Consider the following 24,274-nt stretch of genomic DNA (forward strand, 5'->3'; position numbering starts at 1 on the left):
AACAGGCCGAAATCCATGTAGTAAGATACGATGTCTCAATGGAGGCGTTTGCCGAATCAGAGGTTCAAGAGGGAGATGCTTCTGTAAAGCTAACTTCCGAGGCAAAAGGTGTCAAAAGAAAGGAGGTAAGTGCCCACGTCATTTTCTACTGAACCACTTTAAATAACTAATTAATCCCAAATTAACTTATGCTTCTTAGGATTCACCTCAACGGCAATATCATTCAGGCTTTGGCATCCACTCAAAATGTACAATTCAAATAACGAAATGATATCAACACTTTAGGAACTTGGGTACAGTTCCATTTAACATTTTGATGCACGGGTTTTGTCTTACCTAATCATTACACATACCAAAATCTGAACGACCGAAAATAGTGAGAGATTTCCTTCATGAAACAAAATGATCGCCATGGACATCACCTTTTCTTTGAATAGAATTATTGGTGAGTAACAAGAGAAAGTGAGATTCATTACATTTAAGATCTCTTCAATGGCTTCACAAACACAGACACACACGCACACTAAGGCGGGCAAACAGCCAGCCAGCGAGAGACATCTTTTCAAAGGTTTTTACAGCAATATACTTTCAAACAGGAGAACTGCTATGAAATGAATATGCCTGGGACTGTGCATCTGCGAAGGCAATACATTTGTATGATAGTTGAGCAGATCAAACTTGCAATGTGCTCATGGTTTCTTTTCTTTGACTGAAGGACGCAGGAATCCATGTACTAAGATACCTTGTCGCAATGGAGGTACATGCAGATATAGAGGCTGGAAATGGAAATGTTACTGCAAGCGTGGATTCAGAGGCAGAAAATGTCAAAAACCAGTAGGTAAGTACAGGTGCCATTTTTCTTAACCTACACATATAATGCGTCATCAATCCACAGTAAAGTGTTACTATGAATGACGGGAATGCTCACATATGTACCTTGCATTCTTTCAACTGTTAAAAGCCCCTTTTATTGTACATAAAAATGATGCCCTACCTGTTTAGTAATGTCGGTTTGTTTTTCATTGTTAAAGAATGAACACATCCTGTCTTTCACGTACCACGTCAATCTTGTCATTCAATATATCTTTAAGAAGTCGGAGAAGGTACTGCAAGCAATTAATTTAAATACCCTTTAGAGAGACGGCCTCTATTGCACTTGTGCCTCTACTGACGGTAAAAACTACCAAACAGATGCAGTCTTTAAGTAGAAATGTATCCATACCTTTGTTTTTGCCTTGGTCGTAAGTGCAGTACGTTTTGCGTGTAGGTTAAGTGATTACTAATCACGCAATATAACACTGCTATGCTCTATGTTGCACAACAGGCCGAAATCCATGTAGTAAGATACGATGTCTCAATGGAGGCGTTTGCCGAATCAGAGGTTCAAGAGGGAGATGCTTCTGTAAAGCTAACTTCCGAGGCAAAAGGTGTCAAAAGAAAGGAGGTAAGTGCCCACGTCATTTTCTACTGAACCACTTTAAATAACTAATTAATCCCAAATTAACTTATGCTTCTTAGGATTCACCTCAACGGCAATATCATTCAGGCTTTGGCATCCACTCAAAATGTACAATTCAAATAACGAAATGATATCAACACTTTAGGAACTTGGGTACAGTTCCATTTAACATTTTGATGCACGGGTTTTGTCTTACCTAATCATTACACATACCAAAATCTGAACGACCGAAAATAGTGAGAGATTTCCTTCATGAAACAAAATGATCGCCATGGACATCACCTTTTCTTTGAATAGAATTATTGGTGAGTAACAAGAGAAAGTGAGATTCATTACATTTAAGATCTCTTCAATGGCTTCACAAACACAGACACACACGCACACTAAGGCGGGCAAACAGCCAGCCAGCGAGAGACATCTTTTCAAAGGTTTTTACAGCAATATACTTTCAAACAGGAGAACTGCTATGAAATGAATATGCCTGGGACTGTGCATCTGCGAAGCCACTACATTTGTATGATAGTTGAGCAGATCAAACTTGCAATGTGCTCATGGTTTCTTTTCTTTGACTGAAGGACGCAGGAATCCATGTACTAAGATACCTTGTCGCAATGGAGGTACATGCAGATATAGAGGCAGGAAATGGAAATGTTACTGCAAGCGTGGATTCAGAGGCAGAAAATGTCAAAAACCAGTAGGTAAGTACAGGTGCCATTTTTCTTAACCTACACATATAATGCGTCATCAATCCACAGTAAAGTGTTACTATGAATGACGGGAATGCTCACATATGTACCTTGCATTCTTTCAACTGTTAAAAGCCCCCTTTATTGTACATAAAAATGATGCCCTACCTGTTTAGTAATGTCGGTTTGTTTTTCATTGTTAAAGAATGAACACATCCTGTCTTTCACGTACCACGTCAATCTTGTCATTCAATATATCTTTAAGAAGTCGGAGAAGGTACTGCAAGCAATTAATTTAAATACCCTTTAGAGAGACGGCCTCTATTGCACTTGTGCCTCTACTGACGGTAAAAACTACCAAACAGATGCAGTCTTTAAGTAGAAATGTATCCATACCTTTGTTTTTGCCTTGGTCGTAAGTGCAGTACGTTTTGCGTGTAGGTTAAGTGATTACTAATCACGCAATATAACACTGCTATGCTCTATGTTGCACAACAGGCCGAAATCCATGTAGTAAGATACGATGTCTCAATGGAGGCGTTTGCCGAATCAGAGGTTCAAGAGGGAGATGCTTCTGTAAAGCTATCTTCCGAGGCAAAAGGTGTCAAAAGAAAGGAGGTAAGTGCCCACGTCATTTTCTACTGAACCACTTTAAATAACTAATTAATCCCAAATTAACTTATGCTTCTTAGGATTCACCTCAACGGCAATATCATTCAGGCTTTGGCATCCACTCAAAATGTACAATTCAAATAACGAAATGACATCAACACTTTAGGAGCTTAAGTACAGTTCCATTTAACATTTTGATGCACGGGTTTTGTCTTACCTAATCATTACACATACCAAAATCTGAACGACCGAAAATAGTGAGAGATTTCCTTCATGAAACAAAATGATCGCCATGGACATCACCTTTTCTTTGAATAGAATTATTGGTGAGTACCAAGAGAAAGTGAGATTCATTACATTTAAGATCTCTTCAATGGCTTCACAAACACAGACACACACGCACACTAAGGCGGGCAAACAGCCAGCCAGCGAGAGACATCTTTTCAAAGGTTTTTACAGCAATATACTTTCAAACAGGAGAACTGCTATGAAATGAATATGCCTGGGACTGTGCATCTGCGAAGGCAATACATTTGTATAATAGTTGAGCAGATCAAACTTGCAATGTGCTCATGGTTTCTTTTCTTTGACTGAAGGACGCAGGAATCCATGTACTAAGATACCTTGTCGCAATGGAGGTACATGCAGATATAGAGGCTGGAAATGGAAATGTTACTGCAAGCGTGGATTCAGAGGCAGAAAATGTCAAAAACCAGTAGGTAAGTACAGGTGCCATTTTTCTTAACCTACACATATAATGCGTCATCAATCCACAGAAAAGTGTTACTATGAATGACGGGAATGCTCACATATGTACCTTGCATTCTTTCAACTGTTTAGAGCCCCTATTATTGTACATAAAAACGACGCCCTACTAGTTTAGTAATGTCGGTTTGTTTTTCTTTGTTAAAGGATGAACACATGCTGACTTTCACGTACCACATCAATCTTGTCATTCAATATATCTTTAAGAAGTCGGAGAAGGTACTGCAAGCAATTAATTTAAATAGCCTTTAGACAGACGGCCTCTATTGCACCCGTGCATCTTCTGACGGTAAAACTACCAAACAGATGCAGTCTTTAAATGGGAATGTATCCATGGCTTTGTTTTTTCCTTGGTCATAAGTGCAGTACGTTTTGCGTGTAGGTTAAGTGATTACTAATCACGCAATATAACACTGCTATGCTCTATGTTGCACAACAGGCCGAAATCCATGTAGTAAGATACGATGTCTCAATGGAGGTGTTTGCCGAATCAGAGGTTCAAGAGGGAGATGCTTCTGTAAAGCTAACTTCCGAGGCAGAAGGTGTCAAAAGAAAGGAGGTAAGTGCCCGTGTCATTTTCTACTGAACCACTTTAAATAACTAATTAATCCCAAATTAACTTATGCTTCTTAGGATTCACCTCAAAGGCAATATCATTCAGGCTTTGGCATCCACTCAAAATGTACAATTCAAATAACGAAATGATATCAACACTTTAGGAACTTGGGTACAGTTCCTTTTCACATTTTGATGCACGGGTTTGGTCTTACCTAATCATTACACATACCAAAATCTGAACGACCGAAAATAGTGAGAGATTTCCTTCATGAAACAAAATGATCGCCATGGACATCACCTTTTCTTTGAATAGAATTATTGGTGAGTACCAAGAGAAAGTGAGATTCATTACATTTAAGATCTCTTCAATGGCTTCACAAACACAGACACACACGCACACTAAGGCGGGCAAACAGCCAGCCAGCGAGAGACATCTTTTCAAAGGTTTTTACAGCAATATACTTTCAAACAGGAGAACTGCTATGAAATGAATATGCCTGGGACTGTGCATCTGCGAAGGCAATACATTTGTATAATAGTTGAGCAGATAAAACTTGCAATGTGCTCATGGTTTCTTTTCTTTGACTGAAGGACGCAGGAATCCATGTACTAAGATACCTTGTCGCAATGGAGGTACATGCAGATATAGAGGCTGGAAATGGAAATGTTACTGCAAGCGTGGATTCAGAGGCAGAAAATGTCAAAAACCAGTAGGTAAGTACAGGTGCCATTTTTCTTAACCTACACATATAATGCGTCATCAATCCACAGAAAAGTGTTACTATGAATGACGGGAATGCTCACATATGTACCTTGCATTCTTTCAACTGTTAAAAGCCCCTTTTATTGTACACAAAAATGATGCCCTACTTGTTTAGTAATGTCGGTTTGTTTTTCTTTGTTAAAGAATGAACACATTATGTCTTTCACGTACCACGTCAATCTTGTCATTCAATATATCTTTAAGAAGTCGGAGAAGGTACTGCAAGCAATTAATTTAAATACCCTTTAGACAGACGGCCTCTATTGCACTCGTGCCTCTACTGACGGTAAAACTACCAAACAGATGCAGTCTTTAAATGGGAATGTATCCATGGCTTTGTTTTTGCCTTGGTCGTAAGTGCAGTACGTTTTGCGTGTAGGTTAAGTGATTACTAATCACGCAATATAACACTGCTATGCTCTATGTTGCACAACAGGCCGAAATCCATGTAGTAAGATACGATGTCTCAATGGAGGTGTTTGCCGAATCAGAGGTTCAAGAGGGAGATGCTTCTGTAAAGCTAACTTCCGAGGCAGAAGGTGTCAAAAGAAAGGAGGTAAGTGCCCGTGTCATTTTCTACTGAACCACTTTAAATAACTAATTAATCCCAAATTAACTTATGCTTCTTAGGATTCACCTCAACGGCAATATCATTCAGGCTTTGGCATCCACTCAAAATGTACAATTCAAATAACGAAATGATATCAACACTTTAGGAACTTGGGTACAGTTCCTTTTCACATTTTGATGCACGGGTTTGGTCTTACCTAGTCATTACACATACCAAAACCTGAACGACCGAAAATAGTGAGAGATTTCCTTCATGAAACAAAATGCATGCATAATCACCATGGACATCACCTTTTGTTTGAATAGAATTATTGGTGCGTACCTAGAGAAAATGAGATTCATTACATTTAGGATCTCTTCAATGGCTACACAAACACAGATACGCACACACTAACACAAACAAACAGCCAGCCAGCGAGAGACATCTTTTCAAAGGTATTTACAGCAATATACTTTCAAACAGGAGAACTGCTATGAAATGAATATGCCTGGGACTGTGCATCTGCGAAGGCAATACATTTGTATAATAGTTGAGCAGATCAAACTTGCAATGTGCTCATGGTTTCTTTTCTTTGACTGAAGGACGCAGGAATCCATGTACTAAGATACCTTGTCGCAATGGAGGTACATGCAGATATAGAGGCTGGAAATGGAAATGTTACTGCAAGCGTGGATTCAGAGGCAGAAAATGTCAAAAACCAGTAGGTAAGTACAGGTGCCATTTTTCTTAACCTACACATATAATGCGTCATCAATCCACAGAAAAGTGTTACTATGAATGACGGGAATGCTCACATATGTACCTTGCATTCTTTCAACTGTTAAAAGCCCCTTTTATTGTACACAAAAATGATGCCCTACTTGTTTAGTAATGTCGGTTTGTTTTTCTTTGTTAAAGAATGAACACATTATGTCTTTCACGTACCACGTCAATCTTGTCATTCAATATATCTTTAAGAAGTCGGAGAAGGTACTGCAAGCAATTAATTTAAATACCCTTTAGACAGACGGCCTCTATTGCACTCGTGCCTCTACTGACGGTAAAACTACCAAACAGATGCAGTCTTTAAATGGGAATGTATCCATGGCTTTGTTTTTGCCTTGGTCGTAAGTGCAGTACGTTTTGCGTGTAGGTTAAGTGATTACTAATCACGCAATATAACACTGCTATGCTCTATGTTGCACAACAGGCCGAAATCCATGTAGTAAGATACGATGTCTCAATGGAGGTGTTTGCCGAATCAGAGGTTCAAGAGGGAGATGCTTCTGTAAAGCTAACTTCCGAGGCAGAAGGTGTCAAAAGAAAGGAGGTAAGTGCCCGTGTCATTTTCTACTGAACCACTTTAAATAACTAATTAATCCCAAATTAACTTATGCTTCTTAGGATTCACCTCAACGGCAATATCATTCAGGCTTTGGCATCCACTCAAAATGTACAATTCAAATAACGAAATGATATCAACACTTTAGGAACTTGGGTACAGTTCCTTTTCACATTTTGATGCACGGGTTTGGTCTTACCTAATCATTACACATACCAAAACCTGAACGACCGAAAATAGTGAGAGATTTCCTTCATGAAACAAAATGCATGCATAATCACCATGGACATCACCTTTTGTTTGAATAGAATTATTGGTGCGTACCTAGAGAAAATGAGATTCATTACATTTAGGATCTCTTCAATGGCTACACAAACACAGATACGCACACACTAACACAAACAAACAGCCAGCCAGCGAGAGACATCTTTTCAAAGGTATTTACAGCAATATACTTTCAAACAGGAGAACTGCTATGAAATGAATATGCCTGGGACTGTGCATCTGCGAAGGCAATACATTTGTATAATAGTTGAGCAGATCAAACTTGCAATGTGCTCATGGTTTCTTTTCTTTGACTGAAGGACGCAGGAATCCATGTACTAAGATACCTTGTCGCAATGGAGGTACATGCAGATATAGAGGCTGGAAATGGAAATGTTACTGCAAGCGTGGATTCAGAGGCAGAAAATGTCAAAAACCAGTAGGTAAGTACAGGTGCCATTTTTCTTAACCTACACATATAATGCGTCATCAATCCACAGAAAAGTGTTACTATGAATGACGGGAATGCTCACATATGTACCTTGCATTCTTTCAACTGTTTAGAGCCCCTATTATTGTACATAAAAACGACGCCCTACTAGTTTAGTAATGTCGGTTTGTTTTTCTTTGTTAAAGGATGAACACATGCTGACTTTCACGTACCACATCAATCTTGTCATTCAATATATCTTTAAGAAGTCGGAGAAGGTACTGCAAGCAATTAATTTAAATACCCTTTAGACAGACGGCCTCTATTGCACCCGTGCCTCTTCTGACGGTAAAACTACCAAACAGATGCAGTCTTTAAATGGGAATGTATCCATGGCTTTGTTTTTGCCTTGGTCATAAGTGCAGTACGTTTTGCGTGTAGGTTAAGTGATTACTAATCACGCAATATTACACTGCTATGCTCTATGTTGCACAACAGGCCGAAATCCATGTAGTAAGATACGATGTCTCAATGGAGGTGTTTGCCGAATCAGAGGTTCAAGAGGGAGATGTTTCTGTAAAGCTAACTTCCGAGGCAGAAGGTGTCAAAAGAAAGGAGGTAAGTGCCCGTGTCATTTTCTACTGAACCACTTTAAATAACTAATTAATCCCAAATTAACTTATGCTTCTTAGGATTCACCTCAACGGCAATATCATTCAGGCTTTGGCATCCACTCAAAATGTACAATTCAAATAACGAAATGATATCAACACTTTAGGAACTTGGGTACAGTTCCTTTTCACATTTTGATGCACGGGTTTGGTCTTACCTAATCATTACACATACCAAAATCAGAACGACCGAAAATAGTGAGAGATTTCCTTCATGAAACAAAATGCATGCATAATCACCATGGACATCACCTTTTGTTTGAATAGAATTATTGGTGCGTACCTAGAGAAAATGAGATTCATTACATTTAGGATCTCTTCAATGGCTACACAAACACAGATACGCACACACTAACACAAACAAACAGCCAGCCAGCGAGAGACATCTTTTCAAAGGTATTTACAGCAATATACTTTCAAACAGGAGAACTGCTATGAAATGAATATGCCTGGGACTGTGCATCTGCGAAGGCAATACATTTGTATAATAGTTGAGCAGATCAAACTTGCAATGTGCTCATGGTTTCTTTTCTTTGACTGAAGGACGCAGGAATCCATGTACTAAGATACCTTGTCGCAATGGAGGTACATGCAGATATAGAGGCTGGAAATGGAAATGTTACTGCAAGCGTGGATTCAGAGGCAGAAAATGTCAAAAACCAGTAGGTAAGTACAGGTGCCATTTTTCTTAACCTACACATATAATGCGTCATCAATCCACAGAAAAGTGTTACTATGAATGACGGGAATGCTCACATATGTACCTTGCATTCTTTCAACTGTTAAAAGCCCCTATTATTGTACACAAAAATGATGCCCTACTTGTTTAGTAATGTCGGTTTGTTTTTCATTGTTAAAGAATGAACACATTATGTCTTTCACGTACCACGTCAATCTTGTCATTCAATATATCTTTAAGAAGTCGGAGAAGGTACTGCAAGCAATTAATTTAAATACCCTTTAGACAGACGGCCTCTATTGCACTCGTGCCTCTACTGACGGTAAAACTACCAAACAGATGCAGTCTTTAAATGGGAATGTATCCATGGCTTTGTTTTTGCCTTGGTCGTAAGTGCAGTACGTTTTGCGTGTAGGTTAAGTGATTACTAATCACGCAATATAACACTGCTATGCTCTATGTTGCACAACAGGCCGAAATCCATGTAGTAAGATACGATGTCTCAATGGAGGTGTTTGCCGAATCAGAGGTTCAAGAGGGAGATGCTTCTGTAAAGCTAACTTCCGAGGCAGAAGGTGTCAAAAGAAAGGAGGTAAGTGCCCGTGTCATTTTCTACTGAACCACTTTAAATAACTAATTAATCCCAAATTAACTTATGCTTCTTAGGATTCACCTCAACGGCAATATCATTCAGGCTTTGGCATCCACTCAAAATGTACAATTCAAATAACGAAATGATATCAACACTTTAGGAACTTGGGTACAGTTCCTTTTCACATTTTGATGCACGGGTTTGGTCTTACCTAATCATTACACATACCAAAACCTGAACGACCGAAAATAGTGAGAGATTTCCTTCATGAAACAAAATGCATGCATAATCACCATGGACATCACCTTTTGTTTGAATAGAATTATTGGTGCGTACCTAGAGAAAATGAGATTCATTACATTTAGGATCTCTTCAATGGCTACACAAACACAGATACGCACACACTAACACAAACAAACAGCCAGCCAGCGAGAGACATCTTTTCAAAGGTATTTACAGCAATATACTTTCAAACAGGAGAACTGCTATGAAATGAATATGCCTGGGACTGTGCATCTGCGAAGGCAATACATTTGTATAATAGTTGAGCAGATCAAACTTGCAATGTGCTCATGGTTTCTTTTCTTTGACTGAAGGACGCAGGAATCCATGTACTAAGATACCTTGTCGCAATGGAGGTACATGCAGATATAGAGGCTGGAAATGGAAATGTTACTGCAAGCGTGGATTCAGAGGCAGAAAATGTCAAAAACCAGTAGGTAAGTACAGGTGCCATTTTTCTTAACCTACACATATAATGCGTCATCAATCCACAGAAAAGTGTTACTATGAATGACGGGAATGCTCACATATGTACCTTGCATTCTTTCAACTGTTTAGAGCCCCTATTATTGTACATAAAAACGACGCCCTACTAGTTTAGTAATGTCGGTTTGTTTTTCTTTGTTAAAGGATGAACACATGCTGACTTTCACGTACCACATCAATCTTGTCATTCAATATATCTTTAAGAAGTCGGAGAAGGTACTGCAAGCAATTAATTTAAATACCCTTTAGACAGACGGCCTCTATTGCACCCGTGCCTCTTCTGACGGTAAAACTACCAAACAGATGCAGTCTTTAAATGGGAATGTATCCATGGCTTTGTTTTTGCCTTGGTCATAAGTGCAGTACGTTTTGCGTGTAGGTTAAGTGATTACTAATCACGCAATATTACACTGCTATGCTCTATGTTGCACAACAGGCCGAAATCCATGTAGTAAGATACGATGTCTCAATGGAGGTGTTTGCCGAATCAGAGGTTCAAGAGGGAGATGTTTCTGTAAAGCTAACTTCCGAGGCAGAAGGTGTCAAAAGAAAGGAGGTAAGTGCCCGTGTCATTTTCTACTGAACCACTTTAAATAACTAATTAATCCCAAATTAACTTATGCTTCTTAGGATTCACCTCAACGGCAATATCATTCAGGCTTTGGCATCCACTCAAAATGTACAATTCAAATAACGAAATGATATCAACACTTTAGGAACTTGGGTACAGTTCCTTTTCACATTTTGATGCACGGGTTTGGTCTTACCTAATCATTACACATACCAAAATCTGAACGACCGAAAATAGTGAGAGATTTCCTTCATGAAACAAAATGCATGCATAATCACCATGGACATCACCTTTTGTTTGAATAGAATTATTGGTGCGTACCTAGAGAAAATGAGATTCATTACATTTAGGATCTCTTCAATGGCTACACAAACACAGATACGCACACACTAACACAAACAAACAGCCAGCCAGCGAGAGACATCTTTTCAAAGGTATTTACAGCAATATACTTTCAAACAGGAGAACTGCTATGAAATGAATATGCCTGGGACTGTGCATCTGCGAAGGCAATACATTTGTATAATAGTTGAGCAGATCAAACTTGCAATGTGCTCATGGTTTCTTTTCTTTGACTGAAGGACGCAGGAATCCATGTACTAAGATACCTTGTCGCAATGGAGGTACATGCAGATATAGAGGCTGGAAATGGAAATGTTACTGCAAGCGTGGATTCAGAGGCAGAAAATGTCAAAAACCAGTAGGTAAGTACAGGTGCCATTTTTCTTAACCTACACATATAATGCGAAATCAATTCACAGAAAAGTGTTACTATGAATGACGGGAATGCTCACATATGTACCTTGCATTCTTTCAACTGTTTAGAGCCCCTATTTTTGTACATAAAAACGACGCCCTACTAGTTTAGTAATGTCGGTTTGTTTTTCTTTGTTAAAGGATGAACACATGCTGACTTTCACGTACCACATCAATCTTGTCATTCAATATATCTTTAAGAAGTCGGAGAAGGTACTGCAAGCAATTAATTTAAATACCCTTTAGACAGACGGCCTCTATTGCACCCGTGCCTCTTCTGACGGTAAAACTACCAAACAGATGCAGTCTTTAAATGGGAATGTATCCATGGCTTTGTTTTTGCCTTGGTCATAAGTGCAGTACGTTTTGCGTGTAGGTTAAGTGATTACTAATCACGCAATATTACACTGCTATGCTCTATGTTGCACAACAGGCCGAAATCCATGTAGTAAGATACGATGTCTCAATGGAGGTGTTTGCCGAATCAGAGGTTCAAGAGGGAGATGTTTCTGTAAAGCTAACTTCCGAGGCAGAAGGTGTCAAAAGAAAGGAGGTAAGTGCCCGTGTCATTTTCTACTGAACCACTTTAAATAACTAATTAATCCCAAATTAACTTATGCTTCTTAGGATTCACCTCAACGGCAATATCATTCAGGCTTTGGCATCCACTCAAAATGTACAATTCAAATAACGAAATGATATCAACACTTTAGGAACTTGGGTACAGTTCCTTTTCACATTTTGATGCACGGGTTTGGTCTTACCTAATCATTACACATACCAAAATCTGAACGACCGAAAATAGTGAGAGATTTCCTTCATGAAACAAAATGCATGCATAATCACCATGGACATCACCTTTTGTTTGAATAGAATTATTGGTGCGTACCTAGAGAAAATGAGATTCATTACATTTAGGATCTCTTCAATGGCTACACAAACACAGATACGCACACACTAACACAAACAAACAGCCAGCCAGCGAGAGACATTTTTTCAAAGGTATTTACAGCAATATACTTTCAAACAGGAGAACTGCTATGAAATGAATATGCCTGGGACTGTGCATCTGCGAAGGCAATACATTTGTATAATAGTTGAGCAGATCAAACTTGCAATGTGCTCATGGTTTCTTTTCTTTGACTGAAGGACGCAGGAATCCATGTACTAAGATACCTTGTCGCAATGGAGGTACATGCAGATATAGAGGCTGGAAATGGAAATGTTACTGCAAGCGTGGATTCAGAGGCAGAAAATGTCAAAAACCAGTAGGTAAGTACAGGTGCCATTTTTCTTAACCTACACATATAATGCGAAATCAATTCACAGAAAAGTGTTACTATGAATGACGGGAATGCTCACATATGTACCTTGCATTCTTTCAACTGTTTAGAGCCCCTATTATTGTACATAAAAACGACGCCCTACTAGTTTAGTAATGTCGGTTTGTTTTTCTTTGTTAAAGGATGAACACATGCTGACTTTCACGTACCACATCAATCTTGTCATTCAATATATCTTTAAGAAGTCGGAGAAGGTACTGCAAGCAATTAATTTAAATACCCTTTAGACAGACGGCCTCTATTGCACCCGTGCCTCTTCTGACGGTAAAACTACCAAACAGATGCAGTCTTTAAATGGGAATGTATCCATGGCTTTGTTTTAGCCTTGGTCATAAGTGCAGTACGTTTTGCGTGTAGGTTAAGTGATTACTAATCACGCAATATTACACTGCTATGCTCTATGTTGCACAACAGGCCGAAATCCATGTAGTAAGATACGATGTCTCAATGGAGGTGTTTGCCGAATCAGAGGTTCAAGAGGGAGATGTTTCTGTAAAGCTAACTTCCGAGGCAGAAGGTGTCAAAAGAAAGGAGGTAAGTGCCCGTGTCATTTTCTACTGAACCACTTTAAATAACTAATTAATCCCAAATTAACTTATGCTTCTTAGGATTCACCTCAACGGCAATATCATTCAGGCTTTGGCATCCACTCAAAATGTACAATTCAAATAACGAAATGATATCAACACTTTAGGAACTTGGGTACAGTTCCTTTTCACATTTTGATGCACGGGTTTGGTCTTACCTAATCATTACACATACCAAAATCTGAACGACCGAAAATAGTGAGAGATTTCCTTCATGAAACAAAATGCATGCATAATCACCATGGACATCACCTTTTGTTTGAATAGAATTATTGGTGCGTACCTAGAGAAAATGAGATTCATTACATTTAGGATCTCTTCAATGGCTACACAAACACAGATACGCACACACTAACACAAACAAACAGCCAGCCAGCGAGAGACATCTTTTCAAAGGTATTTACAGCAATATACTTTCAAACAGGAGAACTGCTATGAAATGAATATGCCTGGGACTGTGCATCTGCGAAGGCAATACATTTGTATAATAGTTGAGCAGATCAAACTTGCAATGTGCTCATGGTTTCTTTTCTTTGACTGAAGGACGCAGGAATCCATGTACTAAGATACCTTGTCGCAATGGAGGTACATGCAGATATAGAGGCTGGAAATGGAAATGTTACTGCAAGCGTGGATTCAGAGGCAGAAAATGTCAAAAACCAGTAGGTAAGTACAGGTGCCATTTTTCTTAACCTACACATATAATGCGTCATCAATCCACAGAAAAGTGTTACTATGAATGACGGGAATGCTCACATATGTACCTTGCATTCTTTCAACTGTTTAGAGCCCCTATTATTGTACATAAAAACGACGCCCTACTAGTTTAGTAATGTCGGTTTGTTTTTCTTTGTTAAAGGATGAACACATGCTGACTTTCACGTACCACATCAATCTTGTCATTCAATATATCTTTAAGAAGTCGGAGAAGGTACTGCAAGCATTTAATTTAAATACCCTTTAGACAGACGGCCTCTATTGCACCCGTGCCTCTTCTGACGGTAAAACTACCAAACAGATGCAGTCTTTAAATGGGAATGTATCCATGGCTTTGTTTTTGCCTTGGTCATAAGTGCAGTACGTTTTGCGTGTAGGTTAAGTGATTACTAATCACGCAATATTACACTGCTATGCTCTATGTTGCACAACAGGCCGAAATCCATGTAGTAAGATACGATGTCTCAATGGAGGTGTTTGCCGAATCAGAGGTTCAAGAGGGAGATGTTTCTGTAAAGCTAACTTCCGAGGCAGAAGGTGTCAAAAGAAAGGAGGTAAGTGCCCGTGTCATTTTCTACTGAACCACTTTAAATAACTAATTAATCCCAAATTAACTTATGCTTCTTAGGATTCACCTCAACGGCAATATCATTCAGGCTTTGGCATCCACTCAAAATGTACAATTCAAATAACGAAATGATATCAACACTTTAGGAACTTGGGTACAGTTCCTTTTCACATTTTGATGCACGGGTTTGGTCTTACCTAATCATTACACATACCAAAATCTGAACGACCGAAAATAGTGAGAGATTTCCTTCATGAAACAAAATGCATGCATAATCACCATGGACATCACCTTTTGTTTGAATAGAATTATTGGTGCGTACCTAGAGAAAATGAGATTCATTACATTTAGGATCTCTTCAATGGCTACACAAACACAGATACGCACACACTAACACAAACAAACAGCCAGCCAGCGAGAGACATCTTTTCAAAGGTATTTACAGCAATATACTTTCAAACAGGAGAACTGCTATGAAATGAATATGCCTGGGACTGTGCATCTGCGAAGGCAATACATTTGTATAATAGTTGAGCAGATCAAACTTGCAATGTGCTCATGGTATCTTTTCTTTGACTGAAGGACGCAGGAATCCATGTACTAAGATACCTTGTCGCAATGGAGGTACATGCAGATATAGAGGCTGGAAATGGAAATGTTACTGCAAGCGTGGATTCAGAGGCAGAAAATGTCAAAAACCAGTAGGTAAGTACAGGTGCCATTTTTCTTAACCTACACATATAATGCGTCATCAATCCACAGAAAAGTGTTACTATGAATGACGGGAATGCTCACATATGTACCTTGCATTCTTTCAACTGTTTAGAGCCCCTATTATTGTACAAAAAAACGACGCCCTACTAGTTTAGTAATGTCGGTTTGTTTTTCTTTGTTAAAGGATGAACACATGCTGACTTTCACGTACCACATCAATCTTGTCATTCAATATATCTTTAAGAAGTCGGAGAAGGTACTGCAAGCAACTAATTTCAATACCCTTTAGACAGACGGCCTCTATTGCACCCGTGCCTCTTCTGACGGTAAAACTACCAAACAGATGCAGTCTTTAAATAGGAATGTATCCATGGCTTTGTTTTAGCCTTGGTCATAAGTGCAGTACGTTTTGCGTGTAGGTTAAGTGATTACTAATCACGCAATATTACACTGCTATGCTCTATGTTGCACAAAAGGCCGAAATCCATGTAGTAAGATACGATGTCTCAATGGAGGTGTTTGCCGAATCAGAGGTTCAAGAGGGAGATGTTTCTGTAAAGCTAACTTCCGAGGCAGAAGGTGTCAAAAGAAAGGAGGTAAGTGCCCGTGTCATTTTCTACTGAACCACTTTAAATAACTAATTAATCCCAAATTAACTTATGCTTCTTAGGATTCACCTCAACGGCAATATCATTCAGGCTTTGGCATCCACTCAAAATGTACAATTCAAATAACGAAATACTCTCAACACTTTAGGAACTTGGGTACAGTTCCTTTTCACATTTTGATGCACGGGTTTGGTCTTACCTAATCATTACACATACCAAAATCTGAACGACCGAAAATAGTGAGAGATTTCCTTCATGAAACAAAATGCATGCATAATCACCATGGACATCACCTTTTGTTTGAATAGAATTATTGGTGCGTACCTAGAGAAAATGAGATTCATTACATTTAGGATCTCTTCAATGGCTACACAAACACAGATACGCACACACTAACACAAACAAACAGCCAGCCAGCGAGAGACATCTTTTCAAAGGTATTTACAGCAATATACTTTCAAACAGGAGAACTGCTATGAAATGAATATGCCTGGGACTGTGCATCTGCGAAGGCAATACATTTGTATAATAGTTGAGCAGATCAAACTTGCAATGTGCTCATGGTTTCTTTTCTTTGACTGAAGGACGCAGGAATCCATGTACTAAGATACCTTGTCGCAATGGAGGTACATGCAGATATAGAGGCTGGAAATGGAAATGTTACTGCAAGCGTGGATTCAGAGGCAGAAAATGTCAAAAACCAGTAGGTAAGTACAGGTGCCATTTTTCTTAACCTACACATATAATGCGTCATCAATCCACAGAAAAGTGTTACTATGAATGACGGGAATGCTCACATATGTACCTTGCATTCTTTCAACTGTTTAGAGCCCCTATTATTGTACATAAAAACGACGCCCTACTAGTTTAGTAATGTCGGTTTGTTTTTCTTTGTTAAAGGATGAACACATGCTGACTTTCACGTACCACATCAATCTTGTCATTCAATATATCTTTAAGTAGTCGGAGAAGGTACTGCAAGCAATTAATTTCAATACCCTTTAGACAGACGGCCTCTATTGCACCCGTGCCTCTACTGACGGTAAAACTACCAAACAGATGCAGTCTTTAGATGGGAATGTATCCATTGCTTTGTTTTTGCCTTGGTCATAAGTGCAGTACGTTTTGCGTGTAGGTTAAGTGATTACTAATCACGCAATATTACACTGCTATGCTCTATGTTGCACAACAGGCCGAAATCCATGTAGTAAGATACGATGTCTCAATGGAGGTGTTTGCCGAATCAGAGGTTCAAGAGGGAGATGTTTCTGTAAAGCTAACTTCCGAGGCAGAAGGTGTCAAAAGAAAGGAGGTAAGTGCCCGTGTCATTTTCTACTGAACAACTTTAAATAACTAATTAATCCCAAATTAACTTATGCTTCTTAGGATTCACCTCAACGGCAATATCATTCAGGCTTTGGCATCCACTCAAAATGTACAATTCAAATAACGAAATACTCTCAACACTTTAGGAACTTGGGTACAGTTCCTTTTCACATTTTGATGCACGGGTTTGGTCTTACCTAATCATTACACATACCAAAACCTGAACGACCGAAAATAGTGAGAGATTTCCTTCATGAAACAAAATGCATGCATAATCACCATGGACATCACCTTTTGTTTGAATAGAATTATTGGTGCGTACCTAGAGAAAATGAGATTCATTACATTTAGGATCTCTTCAATGGCTACACAAACACAGATACGCACACACTAACACAAACAAACAGCCAGCCAGCGAGAGACATCTTTTCAAAGGTATTTACAGCAATATACTTTCAAACAGGAGAACTGCTATGAAATGAATATGCCTGGGACTGTGCATCTGCGAAGGCAATACATTTGTATAATAGTTGAGCAGATCAAACTTGCAATGTGCTCATGGTTTCTTTTCTTTGACTGAAGGACGCAGGAATCCATGTACTAAGATACCTTGTCGCAATGGAGGTACATGCAGATATAGAGGCTGGAAATGGAAATGTTACTGCAAGCGTGGATTCAGAGGCAGAAAATGTCAAAAACCAGTAGGTAAGTACAGGTGCCATTTTTCTTAACCTACACATATAATGCGTCATCAATCCACAGAAAAGTGTTACTATGAATGACGGGAATGCTCACATATGTACCTTGCATTCTTTCAACTCTTTAGAGCCCCTATTATTGTACATAAAAACGACGCCCTACTAGTTTAGTAATGTCGGTTTGTTTTTCTTTGTTAAAGGATGAACACATGCTGACTTTCACGTACCACATCAATCTTGTCAATGACATTCAATGTATCTTTAAGAAGTCGGAGAAGGTACTGCAAGCAATTAATTTCAATACCCTTTAGACAGATGGCCTCTATTGCACCCGTGCCTCTACTGACGGTAAAACTACCAAACAGATGCAGTCTTTAAATGGGAATGTATCCATGGCTTTGTTTTTGCCTTGGTCATAAGTGCAGTACGTTTTGCGTGTAGGTTAAGTGATTACTAATCACGCAATATTGCACTGCTATGCTCTATGTTGCACAACAGGCCGAAATCCATGTAGGAAGATACGATGTCTCAATGGAGGTGTTTGCCGAATCAGAGGTTCAAGAGGGAGATGCTTCTGTAAAGCTAACTTCCGAGGCAGAAGGTGTCAAAAGAAAGGAGGTAAGTGCCCGTGTCATTTTCTACTGAACAACTTTAAATAACTAATTAATCCCTAATTAACTTATGCTTCTTAGGATTCACCTCAACGGCAATATCATTCAGGCTTTGGCATCCACTCAAAATGTACAATTCAAATAACGAAATGATATCAACACTTTAGGAACTTGGGTACAGTTCCTTTTCACATTTTGATGCACGGGATTGGTCTTACCTAATCATTACACATACCAAAATCTGAACGACCGAAAATAGTGAGAGATTTCCTTCATGAAACAAAATGCATGCATAATCACCATGGACATCACCTTTTGTTTGAATAGAATTATTGGTGCGTACCTAGAGAAAATGAGATTCATTACATTTAGGATCTCTTCAATGGCTACACAAACACAGATACGCACACACTAACACAAACAAACAGCCAGCCAGCGAGAGACATCTTTTCAAAGGTATTTACAGCAATATACTTTCAAACAGGAGAACTGCTATGAAATGAATATGCCTGGGACTGTGCATCTGCGAAGGCAATACATTTGTATAATAGTTGAGCAGATCAAACTTGCAATGTGCTCATGGTTTCTTTTCTTTGACTGAAGGACGCAGGAATCCATGTACTAAGATACCTTGTCGCAATGGAGGTACATGCAGATATAGAGGCTGGAAATGGAAATGTTACTGCAAGCGTGGATTCAGAGGCAGAAAATGTCAAAAACCAGTAGGTAAGTACAGGTGCCATTTTTCTTAACCTACACATATAATGCGTCATCAATCCACAGAAAAGTGTTACTATGAATGACGGGAATGCTCACATATGTACCTTGCATTCTTTCAACTGTTTAGAGCCCCTATTATTGTACATAAAAACGACGCCCTACTAGTTTAGTAATGTCGGTTTGTTTTTCTTTGTTAAAGGATGAACACATGCTGACTTTCACGTACCACATCAATCTTGTCATTCAATATATCTTTAAGTAGTCGGAGAAGGTACTGCAAGCAATTAATTTCAATACCCTTTAGACAGACGGCCTCTATTGCACCCGTGCCTCTACTGACGGTAAAACTACCAAACAGATGCAGTCTTTAGATGGGAATGTATCCATGGCTTTGTTTTTGCCTTGGTCATAAGTGCAGTACGTTTTGCGTGTAGGTTAAGTGATTACTAATCACGCAATATTACTCTCCTGTGCTCTATGTTGCACAAAAGGCCGAAATCCATGTAGGAAGATACGATGTCTCAATGGAGGTGTTTGCCGAATCAGAGGTTCAAGAGGGAGATGCTTCTGTAAAGCTAACTTCCGAGGCAGAAGGTGTCAAAAGAAAGGAGGTAAGTGCCCGTGTCATTTTCTACTGAACCACTTTAAATAACTAATTAATCCCAAATTAACTTATGCTTCTTAGGATTCACCTCAACGGCAATATCATTCAGGCTTTGGCATCCACTCAAAATGTACAATTCAAATAACGAAATGATATCAACACTTTAGGAACTTGGGTACAGTTCCTTTTCACATTTTGATGCACGGGTTTGGTCTTACCTAATCATTACACATACCAAAATCTGAACGACCGAAAATAGTGAGAGATTTCCTTCATGAAACAAAATGCATGCATAATCACCATGGACATCACCTTTTGTTTGAATAGAATTATTGGTGCGTACCTAGAGAAAATGAGATTCATTACATTTAGGATCTCTTCAATGGCTACACAAACACAGATACGCACACACTAACACAAACAAACAGCCAGCCAGCGAGAGACATCTTTTCAAAGGTTTTTACGGCAATATACTTTCAAACAGGAGAACTGCTATGAAATGAATATGCCTGGGACTGTGCATCTGCGAAGGCAATACATTTGTATAATAGTTGAGCAGATCAAACTTGCAATGTGCTCATGGTTTCTTTTCTTTGACTGAAGGACGCAGGAATCCATGTACTAAGATACCTTGTCGCAATGGAGGTACATGCAGATATAGAGGCTGGAAATGGAAATGTTACTGCAAGCGTGGATTCAGAGGCAGAAAATGTCAAAAACCAGTAGGTAAGTACAGGTGCCATTTTTCTTAACCTACACATATATTTCGTGATCAATCCACAGAAAAGTGTTACTATGCTGGAAATGGATATGGTTCTGTAAACGTGAATTCAGTGGCAGGAAATGTCGAAATGGGGAAGGTAATTAGAGGTGTTGTTTTTGTCGTGATGAGATGCATTTGAAAATTTATATGATATTCTCCTTGGTAGAAGTTAATTTTACTGATATGGATAACCTTAGAATGTTATTTAAATTTCATCAACACAATTAAGAAAAATATTGCAGTGCCCAAGCGTCAATAAATTGACTCGAATGCAGCATGTATTTAATGGAGGACGGTAAATCAACAATTTATGAATAGTTGATGTTGTTTTGCTTTATTCCTTTTGTGAAAGGTGGCTTTGGTCTCTGCAATAAACGACTGTGCCGGAATGGTGGCACATGCATGCAAATTGGTAAAAGCCTAAGATGGACATGCCTATGTCGACGTGGATTCAGCGGCCTGACATGTCAAAGGAGAGTTGGTGAGTATTCTTATCTATTCTGTGTGGTAGTGATGACAAGCGTCGTATAATTGTCATATAGAGTTAATTCAACGCCCTATTATGTAAGTTAAGCTCATACCTTTAATATTATGTACTCTACATGTGGGGAATGACAACTTAAATACAAATAGTTCCAATAGTGATGAAGAAATTAGTTGGACTTGTGAATTAAGAAATAATGTCATACCACACACAATCGTTTTATTTATACGTTTTATGGCCCATTATCAACCATTAGAGGATACAAAATGTCGCCGAATATAGCGTCTATGAATATGTAATTAACAGAGCTAAGAATCATTAGCTGACCTTCTTTTTACATACAGAATAAGTTTCCGTTAAGAAGAACATGAAACGTATTAATAAGTCTTCCAACAACGTTTATTACTTCATGATGTGTTTATGTATGTTGTGGGTACACTGTTGTACATCAATATATTGTACATCACATACTTCATGATGTGTTTATGTATGTTGTGGGTACACTGTTGTACATCAATATATTGTACATCACATACTTCATGATGTGTTTATGTATGTTGTGGGTACACTGTTGTACATCAATATATTGTACATCACATACTTCATGATGTGTTCATGTATGTTGTGGGTACACTGTTGTACATCAATATATTGTACATCACATACTTCATGATGTGTTCATGTATGTTGTGGGTACACTGTTGTACATCAATATATTGTACATCACATACTTCATGATGTGTTTATGTATGTTGTGGGTACATTGTTGTACATCAATATATTGTACATCACATACTTCATGATGTGTTTATGTATGTTGTGGGTACATTGTTGTACATCAATATATTGTACATCACATACTTCATGATGTGTTCATGTATGTTGTGGGTACATTGTTGTACATCAATATATTGTACATCACATACTTCATGATGTGTTCATGTATGTTGTGGGTACATTGTTGTACATCAATATATTGTACATCACATACTTCATGATGTGTTTATGTATGTTGTGGGTACATTGTTGTACATCAATATATTGTACATCACATACTTCATGATGTGTTTATGTATGTTGTGGGTACATTGTTGTACATCAATATATTGTACATCACATACTTCATGATGTGTTCATGTATGTTGTGGGTACATTGTTGTACATCAATATATTGTACATCACATACTTCATGATGTGTTTATGTATGTTGTGGGTACATTGTTGTACATCAATATATTGTACATCACATACTTCATGATGTGTTTATGTATGTTGTGGGTACATTGTTGTACATCAATATATTGTACATCACATACTTCATGATGTGTTTATGTATGTTGTGGGTACATTGTTGTACATCAATATATTGTACATCACATACTTCATGATGTGTTCATGTATGTTGTGGGTACATTGTTGTACATCAATATATTGTACATCACATACTTCATGATGTGTTTATGTATGTTGTGGGTACACTGTTGTACATCAATATATTGTACATCACATACTTCATGATGTGTATATGTATGTTGTGGGTACATTGTTGTACATCAATATATTGTACATCACATACTTCATGATGTGTTCATGTATGTTGTGGGTACACTGTTGTACATCAATATATTGTACATCACATACTTCATGATGTGTTTATGTATGTTGTGGGTACACTGTTGTACATCAATATATTGTACATCACATACTTCATGATGTGTTTATGTATGTTGTGGGTACATTGTTGTACATCAATATATTGTACATCACATACTTCATGATGTGTTCATGTATGTTGTGGGTACACTGTTGTACATCAATATATTGTACATCACATACTTCATGATGTGTTTATGTATGTTGTGGGTACACTGTTGTACATCAATATATTGTACATCACATACTTCATGATGTGTTTATGTATGTTGTGGGTACATTGTTGTACATCAATATATTGTACATCATATACTTCATGATGTGTTCATGTATGTTGTGGGTACACTGTTGTACATCAATATATTGTACATCACATACTTCATGATGTGTTTATGTATGTTGTGGGTACACTGTTGTACATCAATATATTGTACATCACATACTTCATGATGTGTTTATGTATGTTGTGGGTACATTGTTGTACATCAATATATTGTACATCACATACTTCATGATGTGTTTATGTATGTTGTGGGTACACTGTTGTACATCAATATATTGTACATCACATACTTCATGATGTGTTCATGTATGTTGTGGGTGCACTGTTGTACATCAATATATTGTACATCACATACTTCATGATGTGTTCATGTATGTTGTGGGTACATTGTTGTACATCAATATTTTGTACATCACATACTTCATGATGTGTTTATGTATGTTGTGGGTACATTGTTGTACATCAATATATTGTACATCACATACTTCATGATGTGTTTATGTATGTTGTGGGTACATTGTTGTACATCAATATATTGTACATCACATACTTCATGATGTGTTTATGTATGTTGTGGGTACACTGTTGTACATCAATATATTGTACATCACATACTTCATGATGTGTTCATGTATGTTGTGGGTACACTGTTGTACATCAATATATTGTACATCACATACTTCATGATGTGTTTATGTATGTTGTGGGTACATTGTTGTACATCAATATATTGTACATCACATACTTCATGATGTGTTTATGTATGTTGTGGGTACATTGTTGTACATCAATATATTGTACATCACATACTTCATGATGTGTTTATGTATGTTGTGGGTACATTGTTGTACATCAATATATTGTACATCACATACTTCATGATGTGTTTATGTATGTTGTGGGTACATTGTTGTACATCAATATATTGTACATCACATACTTCATGATGTGTTTATGTATGTTGTGGGTACATTGTTGTACATCAATATATTGTACATCACATACTTCATGATGTGTTTATGTATGTTGTGGGTACATTGTTGTCTTGCAAGCGATGTAGGCATACGAAATATACGGATTTGAAAGCACTTTAATCACTTTCATCTCTGGGTTTGCCAGTGTGATCAGA

The 24,274-nt window shown here is 38.1% G+C and overlaps 1 protein-coding gene across 1 annotated transcript in view; it reads left to right on the plus strand.

Annotated features, from left to right (window-relative positions):
• The window catches only part of LOC137274545 (uncharacterized), a 96,227-nt gene that overhangs the window by 71,206 nt on the left and 747 nt on the right, over positions 1-24,274 (plus strand). Inside the window, exons 15-35 of the mRNA XM_067807792.1 lie at positions 6-125; positions 2,644-2,763; positions 3,962-4,081; positions 7,928-8,047; positions 8,644-8,762; positions 9,307-9,371; positions 11,900-12,019; positions 12,616-12,738; positions 13,224-13,343; positions 13,940-14,062; positions 14,548-14,667; positions 15,264-15,386; positions 15,872-15,991; positions 16,588-16,710; positions 17,196-17,315; positions 17,912-18,034; positions 18,526-18,645; positions 19,242-19,364; positions 19,850-19,969; positions 20,566-20,688; positions 21,078-21,206. Coding sequence (XP_067663893.1) covers positions 6-125; positions 2,644-2,763; positions 3,962-4,081; positions 7,928-8,047; positions 8,644-8,762; positions 9,307-9,371; positions 11,900-12,019; positions 12,616-12,738; positions 13,224-13,343; positions 13,940-14,062; positions 14,548-14,667; positions 15,264-15,386; positions 15,872-15,991; positions 16,588-16,710; positions 17,196-17,315; positions 17,912-18,034; positions 18,526-18,645; positions 19,242-19,364; positions 19,850-19,969; positions 20,566-20,688; positions 21,078-21,206 — 2,494 coding nt within the window. The remainder of the gene's footprint in view (positions 1-5; positions 126-2,643; positions 2,764-3,961; positions 4,082-7,927; positions 8,048-8,643; positions 8,763-9,306; positions 9,372-11,899; positions 12,020-12,615; positions 12,739-13,223; positions 13,344-13,939; positions 14,063-14,547; positions 14,668-15,263; positions 15,387-15,871; positions 15,992-16,587; positions 16,711-17,195; positions 17,316-17,911; positions 18,035-18,525; positions 18,646-19,241; positions 19,365-19,849; positions 19,970-20,565; positions 20,689-21,077; positions 21,207-24,274) is intronic.

This window comes from Haliotis asinina, chromosome 1 (genome assembly GCF_037392515.1).
Source record: "Haliotis asinina isolate JCU_RB_2024 chromosome 1, JCU_Hal_asi_v2, whole genome shotgun sequence".
Taxonomy (NCBI): domain Eukaryota; kingdom Metazoa; phylum Mollusca; class Gastropoda; order Lepetellida; family Haliotidae; genus Haliotis; species Haliotis asinina.